This window comes from Xylocopa sonorina, chromosome 13 (assembly GCF_050948175.1).
Source record: "Xylocopa sonorina isolate GNS202 chromosome 13, iyXylSono1_principal, whole genome shotgun sequence".
Lineage (NCBI taxonomy): Eukaryota > Metazoa > Arthropoda > Insecta > Hymenoptera > Apidae > Xylocopa > Xylocopa sonorina.
The window spans coordinates 1269426-1296677 of NC_135205.1; the positions used below are offsets into that span (position 1 = coordinate 1269426).

Below are 27252 nucleotides of genomic sequence, written 5' to 3' on the forward strand. Positions count from 1 at the left end.
CAGATACGCGGCTATGTATATAGATACATTTCGCGACGTCCGACCCGGGCTATCGCGCCAATGGCGTAATGGCTAAGCGTCCAATTCTCCCTCGCAATTCATCTCGCAGATTGCTATCCGTGAGAGGGCGACAACCTGCTGTCGAGTGACGCGGAAATAAACTGAAATTAGTTTATCAAGCGAATTATCGATATTTATCTAAATATAGACGCTGCACCGATCCATTTTAATTTCTATGCTAGCATACTGTTTGTTTCCATGATACTTTAGCAAAATTGTCTCTCAACGTCGAAATCGGTTTCTTTACCGTGATGGCGGTTAAACGATCAGCGAATCCGATATGGAGAAGGTCGAGGAGGATCGTCCTACGCCAATGTACGTACAGCCGTGGTACATACGTAGTTACGTACAAACGCCGGCCATCCGGTGCACGAGGGGTCGATCGATCTCTCTTTCGTCGTTACGCGACCGCCGTGCCGCTGCCACGCTGCTTCGAGATACGTCGACGATCGGTGCTAAGCAATGGTGGTGGTGATGATGGTGGTGGTAGTAGTAGAAACGGCGGCGGCGGCGGCGGCGGCGGTGACGGCGGTGGCGGCGGCGGCGGCAGCAGCAGCGGCGGCTGCAGCGGTGGCGGTGGTGGTGGTAGCGAGGACCGAGAGGGTCGAAAGCATGTATCTATCAGCGACGGTGGTCGTGTCGGTGGTTAACGTGGGCGTGGCCTCAAACGAGGCGCCTCCGATCCGCACCGCCTTTGCTCCGTGTTCAGCACGACTCGACTCTGTCACGTGACCAAGCGTGGTTCCTTCGAGTTGAGATGACCGCCCCTTCGGGACGAGGAGGCCTCGCGGAAGGCAACGCCCAATAAGGGAGCCGTGGGACGCGCTCGTTTTCCGTCTCTCCCTAACACGATTTCGTTATCGGGGGGTCTCGCGAGGCGGCCGGGACTGAACGCGGCGCCGTTGCCGTGGTTAGATTGGAGGGGCGAGCGATGCGCGTGGGAGGAGAAACGGCCGGCCAGTGAAGTCCGGGAACTCGAGCAGCGCAGACGCGTTTCTTCCGCGCCGCGCTAATCCGAGAATCGTCGTACGCTTTCCTTTCGAGTAAACCTCGAGGACCGTTCTCGCGGATTCTCTTACGATCTTCACGTCGATACATCGTTGGTTCTATCGAAAGAAAGAAAATCGTTCGGAAACCTGTGCAGGTGATTGTTGTCATTGATCGTTGCGTCGTCATCGACGATATCTTTCAAATCCAGCTGGTAGTAGGTGAACCGACGAACCGACGACGGAACCGCAGCAATTTCGGCGTGTATTTTCGCGAGTGCGAGTTATGAAATACCTAATTATATTGTATCGCGTATCTACTGTCTACCGAGGTTAAAAGAGGCAGTGATTAAGATACGTACGAAAAAGGAGGGACGTTGAACGAAACGTAAACGAACACGGAGGGAAAACAGAAACGTAAACGGGAACGAAAAGGAACGGAACGGAACGGAACGGAACGGAACGAAGATATTGAAATCAAAGTGTCGTCGGGCAAGAAGGGATGCCTGCAAAGGGGGAAAGGGGAAAAGCGACGGACTTCAGCATCGCGGCCATCATGGCGCCCAGGGGTCCGTCCTTCGGGCATTACCACCTGCAGGGCATTGGCAACGCTGCCGCTACCGCTAATACCAGCTTGGAATGTCCAACTGGTAAAGCATTCGTCGCCAATTCGGCTCTCGATCACCGTGAGTTGAGTTTTGTTACCAATTATTTTTCAGCATTTTCACGAAAGCGTGCATCCCATTCCGGGATATTTATTATATAGTAGGTTGGTGGATCTTGTTTCACATTTTCACTCGACTACGAACGTAAAAATGAATAAATACCCCTTACGGTTCCGTTGATGTAAGTAACTTAATAAACGATTGCATTTCGTTCGCGTGTAGTCCGTGAAAAAAATTTGAACGGTAATTCAGATATTCTTCTGGAAAATTGGATAGGTGGGGGCACTCGTTAGAAACCGTCTAAAAATCGGAACATTCGGTAGAAGCGAAGTTGGTCCGCGAGATGAGCGCCCCGAGCTGTCCGTTTGCTGTCCGACGGTGTGCGACTATGACTCGGTTTCTCTTAGGTACCGGCTATCCGTATAATTTGGATCAAGAAGCAGATCGAACGACGATGCAATTTGTACACAGATTCTGGTAATAAAACAATCGTTCCGGGTCGTCTCGTGTTTAGCTTAGCTGAAACGAAGAACGTTGCACGGAATCCATTAGCCGAGGCGTTGACGGCCTTCCGTTCATTTAATTACAAACTGGTGATCTATTGGACGCGTGAAAATAGAATAGAATGCCGGAGTGCCGGATCGAAAAAGATATTTGGCGGATCGGATGATAATTAACGTTTGAAATGGGATCAGTTCCGAGCAGAAAATAAGCGAGCGATTGTTGCCAACAACGGATTACGCGCATAAATTTCATCTGTTCGCACCAAAATTAACGGCTTGGGCCATCTTTGTTATTCGCGATAGAAACGGTGCGTACGCGTGTACGAGTTTGGACGTTCTCGTCTAATTACGTGGCGTTTAAGAACGAGGCGAGAACAATTATTTGCTTGCTCGTGGTAGCGATAAGCAAAGTTGGCACCGTGGTCGAAGAGGAAACTAAATTATCGGGCTGGTCGCGGGATCGCTGATTGCGTTAATTTTCATAGGAAAAAGCAGCATTTTTCTACGACCGACGCATAAATTGCTCCTGTTTTTGTCTTTGAGAACTCGTTCGGTGCTTTCAGCCGGTAATCACATTAGCACACTTAACGACGCCATTACAGCTCCCGCAGCAATCTAGAGATTCTTAATCGTTCCCAGGAACAAGTTTCGCCGTACGGATAGAGTGGGCGAGGTTGGAAAACATTAAATACGAACCGCAATCAGATTCATAGGATCGTTATTGCCACCATCTGCACCTAATCATTGTTTCGCGAACACGTAATAGACGGTGGAGGACGGTCCTCCAAACAACGGGAGGAAAAATTAGCATAAATAATAAAGGGATGTAAAAACCGTGAGTGATGTAAAGCGTAAATAACTCTGCCGAACGGATTCTCGTCCTTCTCGCGATCGGTTAATAACGCAATTCGGTTACCGATGCCTGTACCCGGGGCAGAAATCTAGAAGGAAACGCGTTAACTCGTGTAACGCGATCGTTATTCGGCTCGTTCCGTCGATCCTTTTGAACAACGTCCTTCGAACGGCTGGGTGGTGACAGGATTCTGGGTGGTCGACTGTCGGTCGTGGCAAAAGGAAGCTGACGTCAGTAGCTCGGTCATATTTCTTCTTGCCTTAAGATCACGAAACATGGGACCACCTCTTGGCACACTATACGGACAGAGCTTTTAACTCCTTCTGTTGCCCGGAAAGCTTCCGGTAAGACATGCTTCCTCACGGCGGACCTCCTTCTCCTCCTCCTCCTCCTTTGTGCCTTCTAAATATTTCGATCCCCTTCGATGGCCAGTTTTCCTCTTCCATCCCTTTTACCTGTCTTTTCTTTACTTCTTTTCGCTCCTATCGCGTTCTATTTCATCTGACGTATACAGGCGTGACTTATGTCTTATACCTCTACCTACCCGAATCCGTTTTACGATATAACAGACTCGAGTCGTGTCATCGTCGAGAGAAAGGAGAAGAGGAATTCGAGATGAAAATCGCGAACGCGTGATATCGTGAAAGAACGTGGAGGTCGGAACGCACGCAACATACACGGTTGAGGTGTTAATTTTAACACCAGGCTTTCCTCGATGGTCCGTGCCGGCCGGCTGTTTCGAAACGATGCACGCGTTTCACGAAACCAGTCCCGCTCGATGGCTCAATAAGGAAATTGTGGAATTTCGTTGGCCGTTATCGCGCGAACCGCGCACGGTGCGTACGCTATATACGTTATAACACGTACACGCACGTATCCTACCGATAGTAGGACCGATTCGAAATGCAACACGCGGAAAGCCCAGTCGGGCTGTAGAATTGATCGCGTTAGGATCGCGTTAGATTCTTGTAACCTGTATACGTACGAGTAGTTGTCGTCGTCATAGCGAGACGGGGAGAGACGGGGAGAGCCGGGGTTAAGGTAGCGAGGCCAGGGGATGTGCGTGCGCGACAAGTGCCGCAGCCTGCGTGAGTGCGTGTACTTTGCACGCAGATACGATTGCACGCAACCACTGAGAAACGCACGCGATGCGCTGCTAACTTATACCTGCCTTTCTTTTTATCGCGCTCCGCCTCCCCTTTCTGTTTCTCATCGACACGTTTACCGGCTTCCTCGAAATTCTCTCCTTTCTCGACGCCGCTAAATTTCCGCTAATCGACGCTCATCCTCCTCTCCACATTCTTTCCTTCGTTACAATCGTCGTTACTTGCTATAAGCTTTCGATCGATACTTACTCGTTAGTGCCGATACATCGACACTGGTGCTATCGTAATTAGCCACGACCAACGATACAAATTGATTTTCATCGACCGTTTAGAACCGAACGCTACATCGAAACGATCAAGCTGCTGGACTTTGTTAACGCGGTAGCATCGTTTCCGTATGCATTGTACGATTAATTTCGTTACAAGTAGGCGCTTGTTTCGAGTTTGTTACTTGGAGGAAAGAGAGCTTCGATGAAGCGTGTTCGGCGATAGTTTCTCTCGGTAGAAGCAATTTTTTTCTCCGTCTGCGACACGTGTGCACCAGAGTGTGCGTAAACATAACGGGTATCACTCGCGGATCCAATTTGAGATACGACGCCGGAAGACGCATTGTTCGCGCGGAATAGTACAAATTAACAGATCCGTATCGTGACCGATGCAATTAACATTGTGTACACTGGCGCTGTGGATTGGCTTTCTTGAAATCTGACGGTTTAATTAGGCGTCACCTTCGTAGCAGATGCGCGCTTGGTTCGATTAATTACCCCCGCCTCTCTCTATACACGGCCGTTCGTATCGTTTCGGTTCATCTCTCAGCCATTTAAATCGACACGCTTAATGGCAATCGCATCGTTGAAAAAGAGTGTCTCGCGACCGTTTCGTTTCACGCAAACCCCCGGTGTATTCGTCGATACAACACTGGTCACTGTTAGAGGGGACGCGCGTGAGACGGCAATTCCTTTCGTAGATGGTGTCGTTCGTATGCTGCGATATATCATAATTCGAAGCGAAGATAGATAGAAAGTAAATGATGAATGGGTGATGTGAACGCTTTTCAGGAGCGAGAACGTCGCCGGTGAACATCGTCGCGACCGCGACCGTTGTCACGGACGAGGCGTTACTGGCCGACGACGAAGTGGACAACTGTGAAGGTGAGAGCGAGGGAACCGAAAAGTCGACGCAGGAGGAGGACGAGGAGGTCGACGTGGACGTTGAGGAGTGCAGCAGCGTCGACGACGGGCCGGTGCACGGTGTCCCGGATGATTTGAGCGTTACGTCCTCGTCGAGAAAATGCCAAGACGTTCATAACGAACACGAACGGAAACACCGGTTCAGGACTAGTTGCAACTCCGATGAGCTCCGAGACGTCGAATGCCATCTCGAGACGAAGGAATTGTGGGACAAATTCAACGACCTCGGCACGGAGATGATCATTACGAAAACGGGCAGGTAAGCGAAACGTATCGATTGATCAACGCTTCGTGCGAGACCGAGAGCGCGCGCGCGCGCGCGCCAGGTGCAACGGAAGATACCTGGCGACGATTCGAAAGATAGGTAGTCGTTTTACTTTTTATTTTTCTCGTATTCAAAAATTAACCTCTTCCGCTAGCCGCCTCGATAACTTTGTAACGGCATTTTTTTTTCCTTTTCTTCAACAATTAAATCGATGTTCGCACCGGGCCACGACGATTTCGGTTGACGCGGTTCCAATGCGTAACCCCATCGAATCCGACGGGTACCGGCGAATTTCGATCAACTCAAACTACCGAAACTTTACCTAACGACTTTACCTACTCGAACTAATGGATTTCATTGAGTGACGTTTTACGAGATATTTAAGGGAGTTTTAGGTATAATTTATCGCGGCAATTTATGCTTCTGTGTGCAACGCCGTCTGCGTTCATTTTTATAGGTATGCTAATAAAGCCGAGAGCGCAGCTGCGCGCTCAAAGGATGCGTGACCACGTCGAAATTACGCGCGAGAGATGTTTACGCTGAAGGGAAACAATAACGTTATCCCTTGTTAAGCTCCCGGTGCTGTAACCGCGGAACGGTACCGAAAGAACAACGGGTCTTTCGTCCTTTTGAATTGATTCTTGATTCTTTCCCTCTTTATCGTCGCGTCGTAATTAACGCGCGTTACTTTCGCTACAACACGGGCGGTAACAAAAATATTTTCGAGAAATATTTCGCCGAGTGTCGCCCGCTAGCCTATCGTTCTTTCTGGACGCGATCGATATATCAAGAATGCGGCGATGCACGAATAGCGTCGTTAGCACGAGAAACTTGGCACGAAATCCCAGCTGAACGAAAACGTCAGTCTCTCGAGTGACAATACGAATTCGGACCAATCAGGTGGAATTGTCTGGCTCTACGGGGTGCCAGCACCATATACTCCTCTGATTCTTCCTCGAGGACTAGCTGACGGGGTCTCTTTTTTCCCACGTTGGCATCCGCCGGCGTCGCTTCTCTCTCTCTCTCTCTCTCTCTCTTCTTCGTTTTTTTCTTCTTCCTCTTCTTCTTCTTCCTCTTCTCCTCCCTCTCGTTCTCCGCCTTTCCTCCGTCTTATTTTTTCCTCGAGTTGTCGTCCTTCTGTGGACGAGCTCGTGAACAATATCGTGAACAAAGCCAATTTTCTGCGTCGAACGGCGGTGAAACCATCGCCGGCGACGCGAAGAAGACACGGAGGTTGGTAACCGGCGACGGCACAGGTACCTATTAGTATAGGTATCGTATATTCGTACCGTATAATCAACGAGTTTTCGCCAATTCCCGTTTCACTTGACCCGATAACGAACCCTTGGGTAGGTCCGATGTCTTTTATTTTTCTGGGAGAAGCCGATACACGCGGTGTGTCAGCAGTGGGTAAAATAAAAGAATTTCAGGCGTTGCACCGGGTGAGGAAACGGGTTCGGTGGCTTTCAACGTCGCGGGTAAAGGTAGCGAAAGTCGAACGGTTGCCCGTAGCCGCGACGAGTGTATATTTTTCAAAGTTTAAGTAGGTAAGCGTGGACTGCGAAACATCGCGCGGAATAGGAGGTGTGGACGAGCAGGTCAGCAGAGAGCGAGACAGGATACCGGCGGATAGAGGGTACTCGTCACGCGAACCCTTCATCAAGGTGCCAGCAACCTACATTATACACTCACACGTGCCTCCGCCGCGGTGAACGTGCACGTTACGCGCGGAACGTGCACGGATCGCGAAACACGACACACGGAACAACCGAAGGAATGAAAAGACGATAGAGAATAAATAAGAGGTAACGGCAAGGGGACGCGCATTTCTCCCTTCTACGTCTAAAACCTGAGGGAATGAGCGAAGAGAAGCCAGGCAAAGGTCGCCAACAAAAGTTTCGCCGTATAATTATCGAGCAATCGACTCGGTTGCTCGAAATCGTCGAGTAGCTAGGCTGCGACGCGGAAATAGCCCCGGCATAATTATAACAGGGACAACACCTGGCGATGTTGCAAAGTCGTTAGCTCGGCAAACATTTAAGTAACTCGGATGGCCCTTCGGATCGCTATAATATCCAGTGCTTCCGTAATCCATTTGTAGCAGCCCTTCCGCCGATGCGATGGTTCTGTCCTCGGGGCTGATGGCTTCTCCCGACCACGTTCTCCACCCCTGAAACGCTTATATCCACGCACACGCACACGCATACGCATACGCATATATCGAGCTCTCGGGGTGTTTTGGGGTCGAGGTGTTCCTGCGATTACGGGCTCGTTAGCCACGGCCCATGGAGGGCTTGTTTGTTTCTGCCTAATTTGACTGGGAAATACACGGTGGAACGGGAGACGGCCATCGGGAGGGCAAACGGGTTTTCTCGATTTTTCTCGATCTAATTCCCATTTACCCGTCCGCGTCACATTTGTATCTCGGTCAGTTTCGTTCGAGAATGTCCACGCGAGACGACCATTCATCATCGACGATTTCTACGCTAGTCGTTTTATTTCAACATATTTTCACATCGTTTCTCCAGTTTTACCTGTCTCCTACAAATTGATATCAAGATAAGATATTTCGATCATTTCGTAGGCATTTTGTAGCCATCGATACTGAGTAATTGTGTGCCCGTTCGGAAAGGTATCTAACGAGATTACCGTTTCGGGATCGAAGGAAAGAATAGAATAGCTCGTTTCAAAACGATGGAGGAGACGTCGAGAATGCTCGTTCATCCGTGAATCGATGTTTTGCGGTCGGTGAGTTTGCGGTCTCTGGATACGAACCGTCTTTCAATGAGCGTGCACGATTTGTTGCATTCGCGTGGCTTTCAACGCGATCGTGTTGTTGTTAATCCCCGACCATCGTTCGTCTAATTATCTTCTCGTTGTCCTCTTTGTTGCCTTAAACGCGTCGAATAGAATTTCGATCAGAACGGAACAGTGCCGGATATTCTCCAGCTTATGATCGCGAGAATTCCACAGATTTGGCTCGCCAAAAATGTTTGGTAGGTCGAGCCGTGCTTCGCGAATATCGCCAGCGAGAGGATTAGGAGAACGTAAACGGTGGTTGCGATCGCGCAACAGGAACACGGCGATATTCTTGCCGCACAGAATACACGTACTCCGCGCATGGCCACGTTCCGTAGTAGAATCGATGCGCGTCCCGCGTGTTCGCGTATGCTTCTACCTCTCGAACCGACCGAGAGAACAACGGCCCTTCCGTCCTCGGTCTGAACTTGTTTCTCTTCCATCGTCTGCGTTGCTTCCTCTTCGCGACCCGTACGAGCAGCATCCTCGGACGATAGTTGCTCTTCCGATCTTTGCGTTCGCTCCGAACACTCCTGGAAATTGGTAGCGAAACCTTTCGTATCGTGGTCTTTCATAAAGATCGAGAGCAAGTCTTCTTGGCGCAGCCTCGCGCGAATGCAAGGCGGTAATTCCTCGAGGATCGCCATCACGTTTTGGACGCATGCCCTTCGGCAGAGTTTGTTCCGTGGACTGCACGGTCCTGAACACTCGGAGAATCGATGAGCCATTGCTCTTTGTCGCGTGTATCACGTATAGTCGTGGTTGTTTGAAACGGGTTCGAAACCGCAAAAAAGTCGGTGGCACGACGTTTCGGCGCAACGACGTCTCTCCGGTGCGTGCGCCTCGAAGCTGTGGAGGTGTTGAAAAGTTGACTGCATATAACAAGGTTCAAGGGTGACTCGCCTCGTAACGAAGCTTGAAAGGCCTGCGGGCGCTCCTTTCAATCAAACCGACCAGTTGGACGCGCCTTTAGGTTACATTCTAACTCGAGAACTCACCACGTTTCCACGGAATTGATCGCGTGTCACTGTTTTTCCTCTGCGTGCCTTCAAAAACGCGTCGTAGCTCCCGTTCCTTTCAAACGTTGCTCGACGGACAAACGGTCCCTAGACTGTACGCGCGCGTTTCCATCGTTCAGCCACGGCCTCTCTCATCCCGGCGAGGTTAAACGTTGAATTTTCTCTGTGGTACTCGTGCGAAAAAAGAAAGAAAGAAAAATGAAAGAAACGAAACACCGGTAGGTATTTCGAACCGCGACAACTTCAAGCAATCGCGTCGATGACGGGTGGGGTAGCAGAGGTACGCGCACGCGCACACGCGCCCGGTTTTCTCTTTCGGTTTCCGTCGATCGGTTAATCAATGAGAAGAAGAAAGAGTAAAATAAACGGTGTGCGATCGTTTTTCAGACGGATGTTTCCAACCTGCCGTGTATCGTTCAGCGGATTAAAGTCGGATGGCAGGTACGCGGTGTTGATGGACATCGTGCCAGTGGACAACAAACGATATCGGTACGCGTACCATCGAAGCTGTTGGCTGGTCGCGGGGAAAGCGGATCCCCCGGCGCCGGCGCGGCTCTACGTTCACCCGGACTCGCCGTTTACCGGGGACCAGCTACGAAAGCAGGTGGTCTCGTTCGAGAAGGTCAAGCTGACAAACAACGACATGGACAAACACGGCCAGGTAAGAAAAATTTCGAGAGCGACCGCGTAATCGGTCGTTCGTGCACCCTCGTAAACGGAGCATATGGGTCAAATATCGATCGCGAGAACAATCCGCGTCTCTGTTTCGAGGTGGTACGGCGGTTCGTATTTTTACGACTGTGAAATTCGAACGAGTCGGAGAACGGGTCGGTTCGGATTTGATCGTCCGGTGGGGGAAGGGGGGGTTAAACGCGATTCGGTAAAGTCGGGAAACGAAACTAGCCAAGATACCCGTATTATTTATCGGTAAGTTCACACATTCGCGCGTTCCATTGGAACGGACCGGTCAAAGTTGTTCGAAAATAAGACGGCCGATTTAACGAACGACCGGTGCCAACGACGTCGGCAATGCTCGCGGATTACAGTGTCGTTTTTCACTGGTGAAATCGCACCGTTCCGCCCTGCTTCGAGGCATCGAAGACGTCGATGACGAGATTTCGGACGTTCGCGCGCAACCGAAAATGGCCTCGTAAAACGGATACGCGACGTTACCGGGCACGTGGGTGTCGCGTTATCGTCAACACAGCTCGTTAATCGTGGGCGTTGATGCTGCCAGCTGGTGAAACGTAATATTTCGTCTTCGTCTTCGTCGTCGCGACGGTCGATCGATGGACGTTATCAATCCCTTCGAGCACTCGTCAACTTTAGTTTTCTCAGAACTTTTTAATTACGATCGGGAGAAAAATTATAATCTTTTGAAATTTCTGCGATTCGTATAAAGGTTGAAATTCAGAAAGAAAATCGCCGTTGCGGTTGCCATAGAATCGAGTCTATTTTCTTTCTGGTCTGCTGAAATATCGTACCCGTAGGAACTTAACATCGTAAAAAGTGTAACTGTATGGCGAAAAGGGAGCAGCGCGGGAAAAGAGTGTAGATCCGAGAAGAGAGAAAGAGAGAGACGGGGGAAAAAGAAAGGCAAACAAGGGTCGCGCGAACCGTCCACTCGCGGACTGGCCATAATGTTACGAGTATTATAGGCGGTTGGTGGTGGTGTCGTAGGTGGTGTGTATAGTAGGCACGACGGCGTGCCTATAAGCTAATAAATTGAATGGATGTTTGCCCGCAGCTTTTGTCATGATGATCACGAGTAGCCCACGCCTGGCCCGTTGAGCACCTTTTGAATCTCTCTCCACAGCCTGTTCCCGTCTCTCGCGCGCCCTCTCCCCTTCTGACACTCTCTTTCGTCTGGGTGCCTTTGCTTCTCCGTATTCCGTATTCCGTATTCCATTCCATTCCATTCCATTCCATTTCGTTCCGTTCCGTTCCGTTCCGTTCCGTTCCGTTCCGTTCCGTTCCGTTCCTCTACTGTTCTGTTCTGCTCCTTATATCTGTATGAGAGATATTGTACATGGTCGTTTACAAGTTTCCAACTGTAAGTAACGTCGAGCACCGTTCCACACCGGACGAAGGTACACGCGCTTCGACGTCTATCCCAATTAGACGTTCATTAACACCGACTTCTTACGGCAACTAATCATTTCGCGTTGTCGTGGTAGTCGACCACTTTATGGTTGTTCCGAAGGAAACGAACCGCGGATTAATTTGCTATTGATGGCTTTTAAAGCGGACAGAGCTAAGCAGCACCACGTAACCGTTTACGAGTGTAACGTATTTACACTAGTAACGATACAATTTCGAATGGGCAATTAATTAATTAAAAGTATCTACATTTGTAGTTGGTGTTGAATGTACACGTAAAGTGCGTCCACCGCGAAGTGAGAAAGTGTGAAGGAAAGAAACGTTGTAAAAGAAGGAAGGGAGGAAAGAAAGAAAGGAGGGAAGAAAGAAAGAAAGAAAGAAAGAAAGAAAGAAAGAAAGCAAAAGAGAAAAAGAGAAAAAGCTAGGCAGGCGAGTGTCGAGGAACAGACACACCGGTTAAAAGCAGTCGTGGCGAGCGGAGCCGAGCTGAGAGAGCCACGCAACGCCAGTCAACTCAACTCGACGACTCAAGTGGTAGGGAACATTCCTTCGCTACGGCCACTATTTCATCGTTTCGTATGACGCGATATTATAAGACCCCCGCCTGTGTGCTGGCTACTACACGGTGGTCCAAAAGCAAGCATCCACCTGCGACGAGTCCTCTTCTAAGATACCCGTGGGGAGGCCGTTTCAAGGTGCTCGTGCTCGTCTACCGCGACTCTCACCGGATGCTCTCACCTTTCGCATTCTCGAAACCACCGATATTTTTCTCTCGTTTAAATCTGAATTACGTTGGAACGGTACAGCGATGTTTTTTTGAGACTACCACGACGCGAAACCGACAAGTTTCCCTCCGATCGAAGATCAACGCATGCATTATCGATCCCCGATGGGTCGTTGGTTTGGGGAAAAAATGCCGATAAAAGATTCTAATAAAATTCTTACCGTGACAGTTTTCGTCACGGTTGTCTGATGTTTTAATTTCAATGCTAAACAGAGAGGATGAAAGTTTTGAAATCAAAGGATATTAATCGTTTATTGGTGCGGCGTCGTGCTCCTTAATGGGGCAAAGTGATGCCGTAGCGACGCCCACCAGGCTTTGCTAAAGCCATAATGTTGACATTAAAAATGGTTTACGATACACATCGAATTGGGAACACCCAATTGTCGCTAGTAAATTACACCAATTGTTGAAGGAGAAATCGTTGTTTCCTGTTCAACGGTATCCACGACAACGGTAGCAGGTAAAAAGGTATGAAACGGAAAGTTGTGCCTTGACTAGATAATGAAAAAAAGCATCTGCGAGGATGCAACGGCATGATTACTACACGCAGTGTGTCGTAGCGAAAGATATATAAACGCGAATGGATGGATTGCGCGTGGGTACGATTTAAATAGGGTACTGAAAAACAGTTCGTTTCAAGTCTAGCTATTTAATGTAACGAGAATAAAATACCATCGGAGGGATCGATCGGTTAGCGCGGCAGTGAAACGGTGCTGCGCATTCAGTGGCATCCATACGAACAAACTGAACAGAGTAGAGCAAATTGGAGTTCTGACAGGTTGCAGTGGGGTGTCCCACCATCCGACGGTGCAGAGAAAACGGATAGGGGCACCCCGGGATCCCAGACACCTATAATCGTACAGGCATAAAGTTGCCCGCTTGGAGATCTCTACGGTCCGAGTGGACACGGGATCGCGCACTCGTTATCCAGACTCGAATTAAACTCCGGGACCTTCCCCTTTTTTTCTTTTTCCCATCGAAAACATGTTCGCGGTCAGGGGACATCGCGGACGAATGATCAATTAATTTCTCGGCACTCCATAGATGGTGGGTATCTACCATATGTAATACGGTGCTATACATATAGTTAAGGTGCGTCAGAATTTGGCACCGCGAACGGGAATTTGTTTCGCGTGGAAAGGCATCGGAGATAACGGTAAAAATAAATGGTCGCGTTAAGATGGGTTAGGTAAATGTAAGCAAATAACAAGTACGTAGGTATGAGATATCGGTATATATCACCGAGATCGCGAGACGTAGGGGCCGTCGCAACTTGTAAAAATAAATCACGGGCGGAAAAGGAACCGTGGCGGCTGTCAGATTACGCACCTATTTCCATCGGCGAGAGCGTGGATGTTTTGTTACCGAGCGACAGCTATCGGTCGCGTCCACGGGTATCGCGGTCGAGCGAGAGGATCCTACGCGAGGAGAGAAAAACGACTATAAATCGCACGTGTAATACTGCTATCAACGTACATTACACGGACGCCGCGTTGTTTGATAAATCGTTAGATGCAAATTGCGTGCGTCCGAGCGACGCGACGCGACGCGACGATGAGAGTGGATTGGATTCGGTTTCGCGGCTGCGCGCGCGCGATTAGCGCTCTACAGCGGCTATTATTTACCGCGATAATTTCGATTTATCGGGGCAGCGTATATGCAGTTAAGAGTAACACGCGTATCCTGAAAATACATACAGATATCCATCCGTAGGTATGGTAGGAACGTTCGAGCCAGTTACGATAACAACGATATCTGGTTGAAAATCGAAGAACGTGCACGCGTAATCCCGACAATACCGCAAATGCCGCGTTAACGTATTACGAGATAATAAAAAGAGGCGAACGGTGTTCTCTTCTTTGCGAGGAACGGGCACGTTAGCTTAATAAGTCTGTGGAGAATGAGTCACCGAGTCACGCTCTGTAGAAGGCATAGTTACGCGGCTGTTCACTGCGCGCGCGACCAAATCGCCTCGCCTCGCTATCCGAGTCTGCCTAAACAAAATTTACACGATTATTTAATTATCGAATACAACACGATAACGATACGCGTATCGCACAGACCACGAGCCTGACAATTTCTTTTTCTTCAACGCGCGATCCTAATCGCGGGTACACGCGCGAGATATACTAGAATTTTTTTTTAATTAGCTTGGCTTAGGTTCAGCTAATTCGGACTAATTCGGGTTGACTAATTCGGATGAAAAACGTCAATGGACAATTTTAGGTTATGTTAAGAGAAGGAAAAAGTTTAGCGTTGGTTCGAAAGAAGGCTGGGACTTGAATTGGTTAGCGCGTAAACTATCGATCGGACGAGATCGAGGGAAAGTGCCAGTGTGCACGCGTTTCGCGCATGTCGCGTAGAAAATTCGAGGCGAGCCCCATTCGCACGAAAGTTGCAATTGTGTCAAGAAAATGGCAGGGTTCAAGCATCGTTGTTGTACCCAGAGCGGTATCTACGCGCGAAACTTGTTTTATCGTGGCATATTGTTTCAGACAGGAAATCGATGGGCAACTTCTCTGATTCCACACGGCTATAGTCTACTATTCTCAGGTTGACGTTAAAGCGCGTCATACGGAAATGATGGACTCGTCGCTAAAATTTTCAATCATAAGCTGCATCGAAACGCACGACTCGCGTCGATGATCGCCCTCTCGAATTAGTATCATATCTTCGGTTACCTACCTGTTGCAAAATCGTTTCCCGATGTTAATTTCCTCTCGTTGCCGATCATTTATGCAGATAAATAACGATAACAGGCAAGAAGAACGATAAGGTTGCAGAAAGGAAGAGGGGGAGAGAGAGAGAGAGCGATTGATTGGTTGGTTGTAAAACTTACCGGCCGTCGTCGCCTCTTAACGTAATGAAACGCGCACTGAATAGCATTTATACGACGCTTTCATTCGTTATATTTCCCCGTGATTTCAATTAAGACTTAATAAACGATCTGGTGCGTTCCTATGCTATAAAAACATTTCTCTCCTCTGTTTTCAGATAGTTCTAAACTCGATGCACAGATATCAGCCGCGGATACACTTGGTTCGTTGTCGACAGACGGACGACAACAATCTTCACATAACCGATCTCCAGAAGGAGGAGCACAAGACATTTATATTTCCGGAGGCAATTTTCACCGCGGTGACTGCCTATCAGAATCAGTTGGTGAGTACACGTACATATATGTATAATAGACTCGTATCCGATCGGGAGCTCGACTAATTTCATGAACACGCAAGAATCGCGAAATTAGTCCAGTTTTCTATCGTTTACAACCGCTACAATAATTATCAACCGTGTATCGATTAACGTTGCAGATAACCAAACTGAAAATCGACAGCAATCCGTTCGCAAAGGGGTTTCGGGACTCTTCGAGGCTGACGGACTTTGATCGGTAGGTAAAACTCGTAATCGAATGTATCCTGCGTACTAAAATTTGGCAATCCGTGTAGCGTAGAGGATCTTAATGTTCAGTTTTACCGGCGTAGTTCGAGTCCTGTCAGAACGAACCTTTCGAAAAGCATGCCACGTCGCGCCGAGCCGAACCGAGCGGAGCGATCATTACGCGCCATTATAACGTCGGCACCTTAATCATAGCGCCCACCGAATTATCGCACGATCTTTTAGATCTCGTTAAAAGTGGAAATTTATACAACGCTAAATGTCGAACAGAGAGGCGCGTTTCATCCCGACGAAGCGTGCACAGTTGCACACCAGTTATCCGCGATCATCTATCTACATGAATGACGACGCACCTGTTCTCGCACTCGCTCGCTCTCCTCTACTCTCCTCTCTTCTCCTCTCCTCTCCTTCACCCCTTCATATTTACGATCAAGGCGGATAGGTACGTGATAGAAGCGAAAGGATTTTTTCAAAGGATTATCGTTAACAACGACAAAAGTAACGTTTTAACAACGCGCGTTACCATTAATCTTCACAGATAAACACGATCGACGACATCGTTATCGAGGTCTTTACGCACTTCTTTGAACAAGCGACGTCGATTAATTTCGATCTTCTTTTTCTTTTCTTGCGTGCCGACACGTATTAATTTAATTACTTTTTTTCTTCCCGAAATTTTACAATGAATTTCACGCTGATTTCCGATTATTCGGCTCGGTTTACGTTGATTAGCCCTGGTAAAGGGAGTGGCTAATTTAACCGGAAACGTATTTAACCAGTCGTTAACGTCGGTACCGTGCACTTTCGGGTCGTACTTGAAAATTTTATGCAAATTCCTTGCTGTAATAAGGATGCGTACGCGAGCGCCCCCGTGTACGCCCGGGGGATCGATAACAACCACCCAATAAAGTCGTCTTCTCTCCGTTTACGCGTTATCGCCGCACACTGGTGGTGGTTTCGACTCGCGAACCGATATCGAGCGGCGAACACGTTTACCAACTTGTAAGAGGTGCATTTTTATATTTTTATTTTTTCCTCGTCCCGTTTTACCCTCGTGTGTATCGCATCGCATCGGATCGCGTCGCAGCGTGTCGCGCCGTCTGCGGAACACCTGCTCGGGGATCGTGCAAGCGATGCGATTAAATAATTTGTTCGTTCGTAATGGAGTAATAATTAAAAGATTTTAAGGCTGCCGAAACTGTGCCGGTCTAAAAGAAGTAAAAAGTATCGGTGGTTGACGTAGACGGTCGACTCGGTGGTGCACCGTCGTCGCAAGAATTAGCGTGAAACTTGCTCCGGAGGTAATCACGTGGAAAGCGGAGGCGTGTCGAGGTTCAACCGGAAACTCGTTGCTCACCGTTGATGCGGTCTTCGACGCGCCACCGGAAATGTTTGGAAGGAATGTTCGAAAGGATGCGGCAACGCGTGAGCAATTTAGCACGAATAACCGATGTTTGGTAGTTATGGAAATTGGAGAGGAAAGTGGGAACAGTGGTTCGTGCAAGGGTTGAAGCGTAACGCTTGGTCGATGGACCACGCTTTAATGACACGGCAGTTTGGAGTAGGCGATCGCTTCGAAATCACTGTTCGGACTAACGCGACCCTCCTCCAATCAGCACCTGCCTAACCGAGAAGACGAAAAATCTCGCTTCGTCATGTCCACTGCTCAGGTTGAACGTTTCCTCGGTACGTTGCGTTGCGATCAAAGGTTTTTATCAAGGAGCCGAACGGTTCCTGGTTCGGAAGATTGGCTCGAGGGGGTGAGGAATCGGACGGAGCGTGGCTAAATATCAGAAACGGGGCTCTATGCGAACGTTGACGACAATCGCGAGAATTCGCGAGCGTTGCAGAGTATCGCGGGACGATAAGGGAGGGCGTGTAAGATCGAAGAAAACGATCGCATCAGTCGGAAGGAACGAGCGGGTTCGGCGCGGTGGTTACAGCAGTCGTGTTCGGCTGCACGGATGCGGCTCTGGCGGCGTCCGGAGTTAATGAGAGAGCGGCCGTACGGGGCAATACGGCGCATGCTCCCGCCCACTTCACGCCGCCGCTGATAGATAGATGCCCCTCCGGCCCTTCCCCTCTCTCTTCCCCTTCTCGCACCCTCACCCTCTTCTTCCTCCTCTATCCCTTTCCCAATTCTCTCTTCTTCCATCCTCTATCCGCCATCCTGCCACCTCGTCCTCCTTTATCCACACTGCCGGCCGCCGCGCCACCATCATTTCGCCTCCACGTTCGCATACGTGCCCCGTGCAAAAAGCCCCGAAATCGTTGTTATAAAGATATTACGGTAACTGCGAAAATTTAACAACCATTTATAAAAACGTGTCTGCGCTGCGTCTCGCCTCGCCTCGTCTTGTCTCACCTCACCTCAACCTCACCTCACCTCGCCTCGCCTCACCTCACCTCACCTCACCTCACCTCACCTCACCTCACCTTGCCTCGCCTCGCCTCGCCTCGTCTCGTCTCGTCTCGTCTCGTGTCGTCTCGTCTCGTCTCGCCTCGCCTCGCCTCGTCTCGCCTCGCTTTGCCTTGCCTTGCCTTGCCTTGCCTTGCCTTGCCGCGTCTCGCCTCGCCTCGCCTCGCCTGACCTTGCTTCGCAGGTCCAAATTTACGGCCAGCTGCCGCGAGAAACTCGAAACTGCTTGAACAACGCTGCGCTTGGTGGAGATATGTACTTGTGTATTATATATACGTATGAGCGCGTCCGCGAAGAAACGAAACGTAATCTGTACGCGCGGGACCATAAACCGATACGGTAGCGATCCGTAGGAAGGAAAATTTCGCTGCAAAGTCGACCGTGGAGAAGATTCTGGACGCACGGTGCGAAATCGGTGGAACGTGGATTCGTCGTCGTTTGCCGAAAGCCCGGAGCGGAAAGTAGGGAAGGATGTCTGCGACGAAGGTTGGGGTGGGGGTATACAAGGGAAAGAGAGCGATTCCACGTTCTTCACTCTGCTGGTTCCGGAGGGCAAGGAGGGCAGGGCATTCATCTATATTAGCTTCGAGAGCGGACGGCCTGTCATTACCGCTGCCGCTTCGGCCTTCTTCTTCCTCTTTTTCTTCTGGCAAACTTTCGCCCTTCCTTTTCTCTCTCTCGCGCGCGCGCGCGTCCGCTCGCGTTCCTCTGTTTCGCGTCCAACGGCAGAACTAGCGGCATCAACCCTCGGCAACTCGGACAGCTCTAACCGATACCCAAAAGTCCTCCTTCGCTCTGGCCCATTAGCTGCCCGGCCGCATTACCAAACTGCCAGATGGACGGACGAGGACGGAGCAACGCGCTAGAGAGACCAAGGGACGCCGTTAGGAGGGAACAACGCGGATCTAATAACTGCCGTTTAAAACGGAAAAACAAAAGATCCGACGCGCATCGTCGGCTCTTTCGAGATGCGCGAGACAGGCGGCGATGACTACGGTGATGACGATCGATACGCCGATGACGGTGGCAATGGGTGATGAAATAATAAGGGCAAACGGCGTACATATATACATGTATACATGTACATATGAACATATATGTATATGTAATATATATATATATATATATATATATATATATATATATATATATATATATATATATATATATATATATAATATTGGCCGGGTATCCAACGCGTCAGGGTCATTACCGGATCATTACCTTCCATACCTACCGTGCGACGACGATGATGGGGCCGAAAGGGTGTCGGCCTCGCAGCGGTACGTGCGATCCTCGCTCGCTCCACAGCGATCGGGAGAGAGACCACTCACACTGGCGAACTTACGCGACTTCCACGTACGTACGACTCGTACCTGTGCCGGGCACACGGACCCGACTCGATCGCGCGTCGGACCGCTCGGCGGCAGCCGGGTAAATTACAGGCTCGACCGTATTTTGCGTTGTTTTGTTGTTTTTCAACGCGCCGAAAGGAAATGAGCGAGCAAACGCGTCACGCCACCCCGAACCTGCTAATTTCTATTCATATTTTATGGCTATTAATTTCTTCACTGTTACACTCGCTCTTTCTCTGCCCCTTTCTACCTTTCTTTCTTTCCTTTCTCGCGCGCTGCGCCTTCCTCCGCTTCGCCTCCGACTTCTTTCGAATCTTCTTACCCGTATTTCAGTGCGATCGCCCGGCCGTTTCTCATTTACCATTCTCCTTTTTCTTCCAACCGTTTCTCTCTCTCTCTCTCTCTCTCTCTCTCTCTCACTCTCCCTCTCTCCCTCTCCCTCTCTCTCCGTCTCTTTCTCTCTACCCTTGTTCTTTCTCCCACGTTTACAATCGCAACTGCGAATCACGTTGACGAGCGAGCCGACCAATCGATCAATCAGTTAGGATTAACCAGCAGCGCACTTTTTCCATTGTCCATCGACGAAAAGTGCCCGATCGAGCGACGTTTCTTATACAGATCGTTCTCGTTTGTGGGAGCCGTGGCGAGGGAAACTAAAGCGAGTCGAGAGAGAACCGCTCGATGAACCACCTTCGGCCATCAGTGGGGTGTAACCTATTATTATCTACCACTTACCTAATGCCCTGTGTCAGCCTCGAGGTAGGCGGAGAATAACAGGCTCCCCATTCGATGAAATCCCCTCCGCGCGTTAATATCATGAGGTTTCACTAAAACGTTCTAACGCTTTGCGCGGCATCGAACTCTTGCATTTACTCGACATCTCTCGACATTCTTACGCGCGAGCGTATCTACCTTCGGTTAGGTCCTTTCGAGGATGAACAAACGATGATCAAAGTTGAATATCGTAGAAACGTTATCGTATACCAATGCAGAGTTACCTAACCTATATCAAAGCTCGAAGGTCGTAGCCGCGGACGTTGTGGACACTTTAAACGGATAACCCCGGTGGCCTCTAATTAGAACGTTTCGAGCATAACCGCGACCATTACGGGGGTAGCGGGACGCAGACTCGTCAGATCGACGAGGGATATTTATTGCTCGGTGTAACGATTACAGGAAGCCCGGCATAGCACGAATAGTAATAGGCGACCGCCTCGGGCCGCACGGCTCTCCCGTCCTGCCGTGGCGAACGACTGTAATTAGGGCTTTTATTGTCTGTACATAAGGAAGCTTTATGAAAACATTAAGGATATAATTCAAGGCCGGGTGGCTACGCCGCATCGTGAATTGCAACCAGGGTTAATGCGTGTAGAGATTCTCTGCTGCGTCATTTCCGTTGTGCTTATACAGGTGCAACGTTAGGCCATGCGTCCGTTTTCTCCGGTACGAGACATTCGATTTCTCGATAGAAAAAAACCCGGTCACGCGTCGCGAAATCTGAACCATTGACCAACGATATGGTTTTTTATTCGTTTAGGGGAACGGGGTTACGTAGAAAGTCGGAGAAATCTTCTTTTCTTATTTGGATCGAATGCTCGTTTACGCGAATACACGTAACTCCTAGAGAATTGCTGATCGTACGTGTCGACTAATAGAGTTCGGTCGTTTGACAGCGATATTTCAAAGGTGCGAGAAAAGGAATGGCCACGGACGCGGCAGCGGTGTGTGGTCCGGGCACGTTCGAGCGGACGGCGATTAGCCTCAGGCCCCCCTAATCCCTCGCCTTTTTCACTCAAGACTCGTTCCTTCCTCCATCTCTCTCTCTCTCTCTCTCTCTCTCTCTCTCTCTCTCTCTCTCGCTCTCTCGCTCTCTTACTCTTTATGCACGCCTCAATCAATTCTACTAATTTCATTCAGATCTGAATGGGCACACGTCGCGCACGGTAGCAAAACTTTCCTTCGAGTCTACTACGTTCCACAATGCGCGCGCGCGTCCTTGATTTCGTAGTTCGAGCTCCGTCATCGGAGTTGCCTCTTCCAGTTTCTCTACGTCCGTTGGTATCGCGTTACGCAGAACAACCGCGTTGTACGGTTGTCTACTTCTCTTCCCGACCTGCTGGAGGCTGATCGAGAGCTTTACGAGGGGCGAACGAACGGCGAAGTCAGGTTGGTCGCGTCGACGAGAGTTCGAACCGAGTCCCAACCGGGATTAACGTCTCGATCGGGAAGGACAAGCCTCGGAGACGATTCCGCTGAATTATACGGAGCGCCGGTTGGCAAGCGTGAAAGAGAATCTCCAGACGTCTCGGGGTTTCTCGAGTTTTCGAGGAACCGGATGATCGATAGGAGGTATCATCGTCGAGTAGAAATTATCCAACGAACCGCTGCCGGTATCAAGTTTTCTTTTTCAACCACTCGACGATTCTCCTGGAGACCACCGCCTCCTAACCGTGCCTGTTGTTCATCGAGCATCGTTTTTCTTCTGAAAGCCACGCGAACGAAGCCAGCGTTACTTGAAAAAGTTACGCGTAGCTCGAGAGAGATATCTCGTGGCTGGCTTGGTCGTGGTCACGATAAAGTGTCTCTTAATCATCGAGATGGTCTCGCCGATAATCGCACGGTGTTTACGTACCACTCCCGCGCGTAATCACGAAAGTAGGAAATGACGGTGCAACGTGTGCACGACTTCGCAATGATACCAACCATTAATTATCGCGAACATCACGCGAACACACGAAGAAGAGACGCCGGGCGTCTTTTTCATCCACGGCCGGCCAATAATTCGCTCGTTAGCGTCCTGCCAATACCGAGGGACCGATCGTTCCGAACGTACAATCGCTCGTAATTAACCCTAATTAAGCTTGCGTCTAATGCACGAAATCATCCATCACGCTCTCCACCGCGTACGTCAATGAGAAAACGTTGTCTTAATTATCCACCACCGCCGGCCTTCCTCTTCCATCCGTTCCTCACGGTCGTTTCTCTCTTACGTATCCGCGCGAAATCTTTACCATTCATTCTCCTTTAAATGCCACTTAATGCCGATAACGTCGATCGGTTAATCACGGGGACGCGCCTCGCGCTGTCCCACCCGATCTTATCTTTATCTTTCTCTTCGAATTCTCCCCAGCTTCTTCGGACCGTGTCCTCCCGCTATTCCTTTCTCGATTTCTCTAGTCTCACTCTCGTTTCACGTTTCTTTCAGGGACCCGATGGAATTGATGGAACAACAATTGGTTAGGTGCGGCGTGGCACCGGTCCGATTGTACGAACATCTCGCGATGTCGTCGCCGGCTGCGGCGGCAGCCGCAGCAGCCGCGGCTGCTGCGGCATTAGGCGCTCAACAGCAGCAGCAGCAGCAGCAGCAACAGCAACAACAACAACAACAGCAACAACAACAACAACAACATCAACATCATCAACAAACTCAGCAACAGTCTCAGCATCATGAAAATACGGCGCACGCGTTACCGCCGTGGATAACGCCTACAGCGGCGCTCCTCTATGGCACCGTCGGACAGCCGCATCCAGGGAGCAGACCAGCGGCTGGTGCCACGTCTCCTTACCCGGCCGCTGCGGCAACCGCGCCCTTTCCGTATCCCGCAACATTGCCCTGGCCCTGGCAGCCGCCACCTGTCGCGATCATCTCCCGAAGATCTTCGCCACCTACAGCTTCCCTCAGGTACACCCCGTATCCTCCACCCGCGAGCACACCCCCACCTTTAAGAGCCCGATCTTCTACTCCTAATTAGCGTTCCGTCGCGCGCGTTTACCCCTAACGATCTCCTTACGCGTCCCATCCACCAGCCAAAGAACGACGAATCCCCGGTTCCAACTGCCAGTGTTCGGTTGCGATACCAATTATACGATGCAACGATAGCACGCTTTAAGAACGAGTCGATTCCTCTCTTATTACTTCTGATGTGTACACGTACCTACATATCTCTGTATATAATGCTTGGTATTGTACGAGATAAAGAATCATTTTTGAAAGAAATATAAGCGCGAAACATCCTGCTTCTCTCTACCAAACGGAAAACATTTCAATTACATTTTTCTGTATATGTTCTCTTTTTTCTTTTTAGAAACTTGTGTCTTTGAAGTTTTCGAAGAAGAAAGAAACGACGTACACTTACAAAACGGAGAAAATCTTTCGATTTTAAAACGTGCTGTCTTTCGGTCTCTGATTGTAAGTAGGTGTTTCCTCTGTAAATTCTCGCCGCTTTGTCGAACGTTACTTAACCTAGTTGTAGGGAAATGTCCCGTACTTGTTCGCTCTCTGTGTCCGCGTAATGTAACCGTAGACCTGCGCCGTCGTTGGATACGAAAAGGGAGAGGATCTCTGTCCCCGTGACACGTTGGCAATATCGAATATGTAAGAGTAATAATACAGTTTTCGGCAGCCTCTCCTCCCTGAACAACCGTAACCGTCAATTGTAAATAAGCGAGAACTAATTTGACGGACCGAGTCGATCGGACGGTGTACCAGAACGAAGTAAGGAAGAAAGACTCGGCTATAATTGTAATATATACCACGATAGTATTAAACGCGCGTTTCTTCGAGAAACGTGTTTGTACATAAAATCTTTTATGGTAGCGTGTAAACGTTAAAGGGCGTATTCACGATGTAGCACGGATGATAGAAATAAACGAAATTTTGATTAAACGAATCGCTTCTAGTTCCCGATCGTGTACCACCCATCATCCAGTCGAAGAGAAGAACGGAGAACGTAGTTGGTCGGTGAACAGGTTGGTCGCGGGGCACGGCGTAAGAGTAAAGTTGCTCCCAGCTAAATCCTTGGCTGCGCGGGTCACTCATCGAGTGGCTCGTCACGCCGGCCAGGCTTCGTCGCACCTCCAACTGCCGTGTAATTCTGTTATACCTATCTGAAATTAAATAAATTCATTTCACGGCCTGTCAACGAGCAATTATTTTTAGATGCAGCCACTTTGAGGCCGGTTCGCTCCATGACTAACACTTCGCGACCCCTCGACCGGGCCGAGTCCAGAAGCACGTCCGTTCTAGGTATCCCGTCGATTGCCAATTTACGCGCGCACCTCTCCCCCTCCCAATGGTATCGTACCGCATAGGTGGAGTGTTTATATACAAGAACGAAAGAAGATTTTCGGAAGGAGAGGAAAGGAGCGGGTTCGTGGGAAAATAAATTTCGGTGTTTCGCGTTAATCGAGGTGGTATCCGGTGTATCGCGAAATCGTCGCAGGACACGAAGCGTGTTTCGTGTATCGAACCGCGTTACCATCGACGCGTTCGAGTAGGGAAATAAGAAGGAAAAGAATAAAGAGTGGAAGGTTTCACCGGGGCGCGAAAGCGATCGTGTGTTACGTCGTGATGGGTGGAGCGAGGTGAGAGAAACAGAGAGGCGGCTCCCGAGCTTGTAATTATGTTGATACGAATGATCTGCGGCTCGCCGCAAACCGACGAAGCGAAGAAGTAGAGGAGAGCAGGGGAAAGAAGAAGCGGAGGATAAGATGGAGCACGAAGTAAAGGAAAGGGAAAAGGAGGAAGGAGGGAAGGAAGAGACGAAGCCTCTAGCCGTGTTCACCGGCTGCTTTCTCTACGTGCCCGTGTTTATCCCGTTCCTTGTTGCTCCAAAACGAAAGAACCAAGCCACACACGGACTCTCTAGACGTTCCCTGCGTGTACCACGACCATACGCGTTGCTCATCCCCACGCAACGAGTAAACGGCCTTTAGGACCGTGGCGAAACCAGTTTAAGTGGTTAAGTGTAGATGTAATTGATTTCCATTTTACGAGGCTCTCGGGGAAGATGCTCCACCCGCCGCCACTGCCATCACCACCGCCGCCGCCGCCGCCACCACCACCACCACCACCACCACCAACACCACCAACACCACCACCACCATCGCCCCTATCATCCCCACTATTGCAGCCTCTCGTGAACCGAGCTTGCCTCCTCCGTTCGTATCCCTCGAACGCATAAGTATCTACGTATAGGGAGGGGGGTTCGATCTTGTCGAACAAAATCGGTTTCCCACGCCCCCTACCACCTAGCGAAGATACGCGCATTCTACGGTCGAAACGAAGGTTTCGCGGTGCCGAAGCGCCGTGCTCTATTCGAGTGTAAATCGAAATTGGCGCGGCACGGTGGCCCGTACCACGATGCCACCGTGATGAATTGGACGAATGAATAATGAATGAGTCACGGGTGCACGAATCCAGGCGGGCAACCAGTCATCCAACCAACCAACCAACCAACCAACCAACCAGCCAGCCAGCCAGCCAGCCAGGTCGAGGACCAGCCGGAGGATGTCGCGGGACGTGGAAAGGGTTTTAATGAAATCCAGTGACAGATGTCCGTCATTCGTAATTCTACCTCGGATTCGTTCGAATCTTTAATTTAAGCGAACGAACCGCGCGCCTTCCTCCCCTTCTCATTTCCCCTTTTGCCGAACAACGTGTCGCCGCGACACCGTGGGACGTTGATAACGCTTTGTAAATATCTTACGTCTACGTAATCAGATGGAAGTGGAGCGAAAATATTGTAAGTTTTTAATTGTATTAACAAGTAAAAACGGTAGGCATTTCGGAGCAACAACCCTTCTGTTTACGATGGATACGTGGCCCAGAAAAACACGAACAACGAAGAATGCTGATTCCCCTTCTGGAAAGCAACGGAACCCGAGATAAGCGAAAACGTCGCGTAAATTCAACGAGTCTGGCAGAGTTACGATCGATACCTTAATTGCAATTGAACGAGCTCTTCCGAGCGGTGGCAAAGGTTAATGTACCATTAAGAACCACTTTGCTCGGGGAAGGTGGAGTTGGCGCTCGTGGCCATCGTCCAATCGTCGATTCGCATGCGAAATCTTTCATTTCGGACGGCGAAGAGGCGCGGTGGCGTATCCCGCTATGCTCGCATGTTCAAAGCTAAAGCGGGTTACGAGTAAACGAGAGAATTCCGAGGGGCGAGATAGACGCGATGCGACGCGATGCTACGCGATGCGACGCAACGCGTCGGGTCGCAAAACAAGGAACGGAAGAAAAAGAAGAGAGAGAGAGAGAGAGAGAACGAGAAAGAGTGAGAAACACGCTGGAGAATATGTAAATTAGGAACTCCCTGTGAATGCGGAGATTTATGGCGGCCCGTACACATTTCTGGCCGCAATAAATATCAGTAAGTAGCGACGCGCGCGCTCACGGGACCGTCCGGATCGAGTCCGACGTTTTTCCCAAGGAGGTCGCGCGCGCGAGCCTCCACTCTCCAGTTTGCCATTAATATCGCGACAACTTCTCGAAACGATACCGTGTACTTACCAACCACCCGCGTAACATTTCCCTCTATGATGGAAATTACGACCGCTGCTCGCGATCGCGTTCTAAATATATGGGTATTTAAAAAGAAAAAAACAAAAATCTTTTACTCGCAATCCTTGCGATTTGTAATTAAGATTAATAACACGGCTGTAACAGTTGTCGCGCGTGTTTTCGTTACCCTCCAGAAATTTGAAATTTCCACGTGAGAAATGTTCCGGGACCCGCGGGCGGCGATGAGGAGAAAAATGTTTGGTAAACTTTCCGTGATACTCGACCGGCTCCGGCTAGTCTACCAGCCGAGTATCGATAGAAATGGTGGAAACGTTCGATCACCACGTGTAGGCGTTAAGAGATTTCACGACGTTTCGACAAGATTTTATCGCTTCCATATTACAACGAAGTTTACGATTGTGTCGGTGGCTGACCGGACTCGTGTCTACTCCGAATCGTCA

The 27252-nt window shown here is 49.7% G+C and overlaps 2 protein-coding genes across 3 annotated transcripts in view; one reads left to right on the forward strand and one right to left on the reverse strand.

Annotated features, from left to right (window-relative positions):
• Window positions 1-26970, reverse strand: part of LOC143430110 (serine protease ea-like) — a 125400-nt gene extending 98430 nt beyond the window's left edge. The window contains exon 1 of one of the 2 annotated variants that reach the window (XM_076906110.1): window positions 26966-26970. The gene's annotated coding sequence lies outside the window, so the exon portion shown is untranslated. The remainder of the gene's footprint in view (window positions 1-26965) is intronic. The other variant, XM_076906112.1, reaches the window with a different exon arrangement.
• On the forward strand, window positions 1494-23387 carry LOC143430159 (uncharacterized). The gene is made up of 6 exons (XM_076906175.1): window positions 1494-1732; window positions 5232-5622; window positions 9834-10107; window positions 15325-15492; window positions 15645-15721; window positions 22709-23387. The coding sequence occupies exons 1-6, from the start codon at window positions 1549-1551 to the stop codon at window positions 23253-23255; spliced, it is 1641 nt and encodes a 546-aa protein (XP_076762290.1). The 5' UTR covers window positions 1494-1548; the 3' UTR covers window positions 23256-23387.
• Window positions 26971-27252: the final 282 nt, after the last annotated feature.